At 51.7% G+C, this 6,129-nt stretch overlaps 1 protein-coding gene across 2 annotated transcripts in view; it reads right to left on the bottom strand.

The window, feature by feature from the left end:
* LOC142909423 (uncharacterized) overlaps positions 1-5,546 on the bottom strand; it is a 9,961-nt gene extending 4,415 nt beyond the window's left edge. For both annotated transcript variants that reach the window (XM_076059736.1, XM_076059737.1), the window contains exons 1-6: positions 5,406-5,546; positions 4,565-4,763; positions 4,011-4,189; positions 2,873-3,246; positions 2,502-2,667; positions 1,321-1,680 (exon numbers count right to left, since the gene is read on the bottom strand). In XM_076059736.1, coding sequence (XP_075915851.1) covers positions 1,321-1,680; positions 2,502-2,667; positions 2,873-3,246; positions 4,011-4,189; positions 4,565-4,763; positions 5,406-5,496 — 1,369 coding nt within the window. In that variant the 5' untranslated portion in view covers positions 5,497-5,546. The remainder of the gene's footprint in view (positions 1-1,320; positions 1,681-2,501; positions 2,668-2,872; positions 3,247-4,010; positions 4,190-4,564; positions 4,764-5,405) is intronic.
* Between the last annotated feature and the right edge of the window lie 583 nt (positions 5,547-6,129).

Here is a 6,129-nt window from a genome sequence, read left to right as displayed (position 1 = left end):
GGGTCTCTGTGTGAGTCTATGGGTCTCTGTGTGAGTCTATGGGTCTCTGTGTGATGAGTCTATGGGTCTCTGTGTGAGTAGTCTATGGGTGTCTGTGTGATGAGTCTATGGGTCTCTGTGTGAGTAGTCTATGGGTGACTGTGTGAGTAGTCTATGGGTGTCTGTGTGAGTAGTCTATGTGCCTCAGTGTGAGTCTATGGGTCTCTGTGTGATGAGTCTATGGGTCTCTGTGTGAGTAGTCTATGGGTGTCTGTGTGATGAGTCTATGGGTCTCTGTGTGAGTAATCTATGGGTCTCTGTGTGAGTAGTCTATGAGTGTCTGTGTGAGTAGTCTATGGGTCTCTGTGTAAGTAGTCTATGGGTCTCTTTGTGAGTAGTCCATGGGTGTCTGTGTGAGTAGTCTATGGGTGTCTGTGTGAGTAGTCTATGGGTCTCTGTGTAAATATTCTCTGGGTGTCTGTGTGAGTAGTCCATGGGTCTCTGTGTGAGTAGTCTATGGGTCTCTGTGTGATGAGTCTATGGGTCTCTGTGTGAGTATTCTATGGGTCTCTGTGTGAGTATTCTATGGGTCTCTGTGTGAGTAGTCTATGGGTCTCTGTGTGAGTCTATGGGTCTCTGAGTGAGTAGTCTATGGGTGTCTGTGTGAGTAGTCTATGGGTCTCTGTGTGAGTCTATGGGTCTCTGTGTGAGTAGTCTATGGGTCTCTGTGTGAGTAGTCTATGGGTGTCTGTGTGAGTAGTCTATGGGTCTCTGTGTGAGTAGTCTATGGGTGTCTGTGTGAGTAGTCTATGGGTGTCTGTGTGAGTCTATGGGTCTCTGTGTGAGTAGTCTATGGGTGTCTGTGTGAGTAGTCTATGGGTGTCTGTGTGAGTAGTCTATGGGTCTCTGTGTGAGTAGTCTATGGGTGTCTGTGTGAGTAGTCTATGGGTCTCTGTGTGAGTAGTCTATGGGTGTCTGTGTGAGTAGTCTATGGGTGTCTGTGTGAGTCTATGGGTCTCTGTGTGAGTAGTCTATGGGTGTCTGTGTGAGTAGTCTATGGGTGTCTGTGTGAGTAGTCTATGGGTCTCTGTGTGAGTAGTCTATGGGTGTCTGTGTGAGTAGTCTATGGATCTCTGTGAGTAGTCTATGGGTGTCCGTGTGAGTAGTCTATGGGTGTCTGTGTGAGTAGTCTATGGGTGTCTGTGTGAGTAGTCTATGGGTGTCTGTGTGAGTAGTCTATGGGTTTCTGTGTGAGTAGTCTATGGGTGTCTGCGTGAGTAGTCTATGGGTCTCTGCATGATGAGTCTATGGGTCTCTGCGTGGGGCAGTGTCAATCCTCACCGATGACAGAGAGGTTGACCCTCCCCTCGAAGTTGTCGTGGGGGAAGGTGGCCACGTGGCAGAGGAAGAGGCCCCCGTCGCCAGCCCGCACGTCCAGCAGCTCCAGCGAGACGTCGCCGGGAGGCCCCCCAACGCGGAACCGCAGTCGGCCCGCGAGGGACGAGTTGGAGTACGCCGTGCCGTGCAGCGGGCTGAGTGCGGCCAAATTGGCCCCTGCCCAGACGTTGCCACGGGAGGCCTTCAGCCAGTTGGCCTGCACCACCACCACGGCCGCACCCCACAGAACGCAGCGCAGCAGCGCCACCTTCTGGCCGACCACCGCCGTGACCTGGCCGTCCGTGTCGACACCCACACGAGGGGCTGGGTGGGAAGACAACACAGAGACCCATAGACTACTCATAGAGACCCATAGACTACTCATAGAGACCCATAGACTACTCATAGAGAGCCATAAACTACTCACACAGACACCCATAGACTACTCACAGAGACCCATAGACTACTCATAGAGACCCATAGACTACTCACGCAGAGTCCCATAGACGACTTATAGACCGACAAGACTATTTACGCAGAGATCCATAGAGTACTCATAGAGACCCATAGACTATCTTCTTTGGTAATTTCGATAAAGTCACGTAGAATGAGAATAAAATAATAAATTGATAAAATAACACAATAATATTCTTACGACGTATCGGCCACAACACAAGCGGCTATCATCAGGTGAAGGGACGAGACTGTCTGGAGGACAGCGCTGGTCTGAGCGTGGCTGTGTTCGCTCCAGCGCTGTCCTCGTGTTCGCTCCAGCGCTGTCCTCCAGACAGTCTCGTCCCTTCACCTGATGAAGGCCGCTTGTGTTGTGGCCGAAACGTCGTGAGAATATTATTGTGTTATTTTATTTTATCAATTTATTTTATTCTCATTCTACGTGGTGACTTTACCGAAAGAACCAAAGATGAATCCTTGCAGTCACGAAAGCTTTAAATCGAAATCCATAGACTACTCATAGAAACTCATAGACTACTCACGCAGAGTCCCATAGACCACTCAGAGACCCACAAGACTACTCACACAGAGACCCATAGACCACTCATAGAGATCCACAAGACTACTCACACAGAGACCCACTTCACACGCACAAAAATACCTCTCACTCATTCACCCAGCCACCCACTCACCCACGGTGCTGTGTGGTGGAGGGACGGAGACACACGACAGTGGAGACCACTCCCCTGCCTTCCACCGTGGCAAGTCGGCTACCATTCTCACGCGGACACAGTACTCATCCTCGCGTCCCGGCAGAAGCATCATTCGGTGTTGGTACCGGCATCCGATGAAGCGCTCCTGGCAGTAAGCATCATCATCATCAGTAGTAGCAGCAGTAGTAGTAGCAGCAACAGCATCATCATCAGTAGTAGTAGCATCATCAGTAGTAGTGTCATTGGTAGTATCATCATCATCAGTAGCAGCATCGCCACCCACCCACTCAACCACGCACATCTCCCGCCACAACCTCCCGACCCCCGTCACAACTCCCGCAATCTCTCACCGTGAGTTGAACGCCGCCTCTTGTCGAAATGTCAACCTGATGGTGGAACTTCACGTCGTGCGACACCAGCGCCCTCCACCCCCGCCCGACGGAGACCAACAACGACAGCTTCCGCACCTCCGGCTCTCCGTCGACCACCGCCTCCAACTCCCCAGCCACCCCAGGACCACCGTCATCACGGCGGTCATCGTCACTGCCGTCACGGTCATCGTCATCGCCGTCGTCGTTGTCGCTGTAGCCATCATCGTCGTTGTCTTCATCGTCACCCACAACACCGCACTCCTCATCCTCATCCTCACCACCATCGCCCTCCTCCTCCTCCCCCCGCGTCAGTTTGTCGAGCCTCAGGGTGAACGACGGAGCGCTGAGCACAGCTGAGACACGGGAGAGGGGGGGTCATGGCGAGGGATGTTTGTGTGATCTCTCCCTGTCCTACAGAGTGAGTGAGTGAGTGCAGTTTGTGTGATCTCCCCCTGTCCTACAGAGTGTGTGAGTGGAGTTTGTGTGATCTCCCCCTGTCCTACAGAGTGTGTGGAGTTTGTGTGATCTCCCCCTGTTCTACAGAGTGTGTGAGTGGAGTTTGTGTGATCTCCCCCTGTCCTACAGAGTGAGTGGAGTTTGTGTGATCTCCCCCTGTCCTACAGAGTGAGTGAGTGGAGTTTGTGTGATCTCCCCCTGTGCTACAGAGTGAGTGAGTGGAGTTTGTGTGATCTCCCCCTGTCCTACAGAGTGAGTGAGTGGAGTTTGTGTGATCTCCCCCTGTGCTACAGAGTGAGTGAGTGGAGTTTGTGTGATCTCCCCCTGTCCTACAGAGTGAGTGGAGTTTGTGTGATCTCCCCTTGTGAGCCGAAGACACACACACAGGCAGAAAGAGTCACAGACATACACAGCGACACACACAGACAAAAATGACAAAGATCCTCCGTGTAGCCTGAAAAATACCGTTGGGGCAAGTGCTGTTAGTGAGCACCAGACAGACACGGACAAAGAGAGACACAGAGAGACACACACACAGAGATACAGAGAGACACAGAGAGACACACACACAGAGACACAGAGAGAGACACACACACAGAGACACAGAGAGAGAGACACACACACAGAGACACAGGCATATGTACAATCTCGTGCCACTCACTTTCCATCAAGGGCAGGACCACAACCGCGACCCAGGGTGAGGATCGTGACGGCGAGGATGAGAAGGAGAATCTCACACGGAGGAGGTAGCGGTCACCGGGATCGTCCAGCGCCGAGGAGACGTCGCACCGTGTCTCCGTTGTTGCAGCGCAGACGGTCTGCCAGCGGGCTCGTCTGAAGCTGCGCAGACAGAGACACAGGGAGGAGTGGTGAGGGTGGTGAGGAGCCAGTGGGTGAGAGAGACGTGTGTGTGTGTGAGTGAGTGGGTTGGTGGATGAGTGGGTTGGTGAGTGAGTGGGTGGGTGAGTGGGTTGGTGAGTGAGTGGGTGAGTGGGTAAGTTGGTTGGTGAGTGAGTGGGTGAGTGGGTTGGTGAGTGAGTGGGTGAGTGAGTGGGTTGGTGAGAGAGTGGCTGAGTGAGTGAGTTGGTGAGTGAGTGAGTGGGTGAGTGGGTTGGTGAGTGGGTGAGTGGGTTGGTGAGTGAGTGGGTAAGTGAGTGGGTTAGTGAGTGGGTGAGTGGGTTGGTGAGTGAGTGGCTGAGTGAGTGAGCATCTCACAGTTTGCTCTGAACTCTGTATGTAACATTCAGGAACGTTGAGTTGGTCGTGGTCGTGGTGGTCGAGTTGATGGTTAAAGGATCAACAAGTGGGGGTCTATCCCCTCCATCCCCACTGGGAGCCGCTTCAACGGGGTCCCAGCAAAGGGTCGCCAGGAGGTCTCGAGACTCCAAACGAACATTCAGTGGGAACAGCGGAGCTGGGCAGATGGAGAAAAAACACTCAAGAGTGCGCTAACCACTGCACCACCACTCCTCACTCACACACAGTGCGTTAACCACTGCACCACCACTCCCCACACACTTACACACACAGTGTGCTAACCACTGCACCACCACTCCACACACACAGTGCGTTAACCACTGCACCACCACTCCCCACTCACACCCACACAGTGCGTTAACCACTGCACCACCACTCCCCACACACACACAGTGCGTTAACCACTGCACCACCACTCCCCACACACAGTGCGCTAACCACTGCACCACCACTCCCCACACACTCACAGTGCGCTAACCACTGCACCACCACTCCCCACTCACACACAGTGCGCTAACCACTGCACCACCACTCCCCACACACTCACACACAGTGCGCTAACCACTGCACCACCACTCCCCACTCACACACACACAGTGCGCTATCCACTGCACCACCACTCCCCACACACACACAGTGCGCTAACCACTGCACCACCACTCCACACTCACACAGTGCGCTAACCACTGTACCACCACTCCCCACTCACACTTACACAGTGCGCTAACCACTGCACCACCACTCTCCACACAATCACAACCTGGCACCCGATTTATCAACCACTTCGGGCTCTGCTCACCGTGGCTGCTGCACGTGACAAGGTGGTGGAGGAGGAGAGGCAGGATGAAGGGGAAGAGTAGGCCAAGTTTGTAGAGTTTCGACATCGCCATTAACTCCACACGCAGCCACGCGCCCGCCTCACCCAAGTCACGTGCTGAGGAAATCGATTCAAGGTTAAATTAAAAACTCGGATCGATTCCTATGGGGATAACAAATGCGAATCGATAGTGGTCAAAAATGTAGCCAATGGCATCGATCCCTATTGGGACTGCATTGGAATTGACGTTGGTCGTGAGTGTAAAATGGAATCGAATACATTTTCGATAACATGGGAATTGATTATGGCGATTTGTTCTAATAACATAGGAATCGATCTAGCTAGTGATTTGAAGCGCATAGAATCGAATCCCATTGGGATACCTACAATGAGAATCGATTGTTAGAAAAGGAGAGCATTTAGAATCGATTCCTATTGAGAATGAATCAGAATCAGAAAGGGTATTCGCCATGAAAGTTCACACCGACACGGAAGTTACTTTGGCAGGATGGTGCATACATTCAACATATAGGAATCTAAAATCTTAAATAAGTTTTAAACAAGTCTTACTATAATAATAAGGTTTAAAAGTCTAACTAACACCAAGGGGCTGAAGTATATAAAATTGAATAAATATCGAATATAAAATAGCTTTAAGATATAATTTAAAAAAATACAAATAGGTTAACATAGTTAATATCGGCAA

The sequence above is a fragment of the Petromyzon marinus genome, unplaced genomic scaffold (genome assembly GCF_048934315.1).
Source record: "Petromyzon marinus isolate PM22_M1 ecotype Great Lakes invasive population unplaced genomic scaffold, UKy_Petmar_22M1.pri1.0 PM_G_Scaffold_122, whole genome shotgun sequence".
In the NCBI taxonomy this organism is placed as follows: domain Eukaryota; kingdom Metazoa; phylum Chordata; class Hyperoartia; order Petromyzontiformes; family Petromyzontidae; genus Petromyzon; species Petromyzon marinus.
This window is presented reverse-complemented; position numbering and strand designations above follow the sequence as displayed.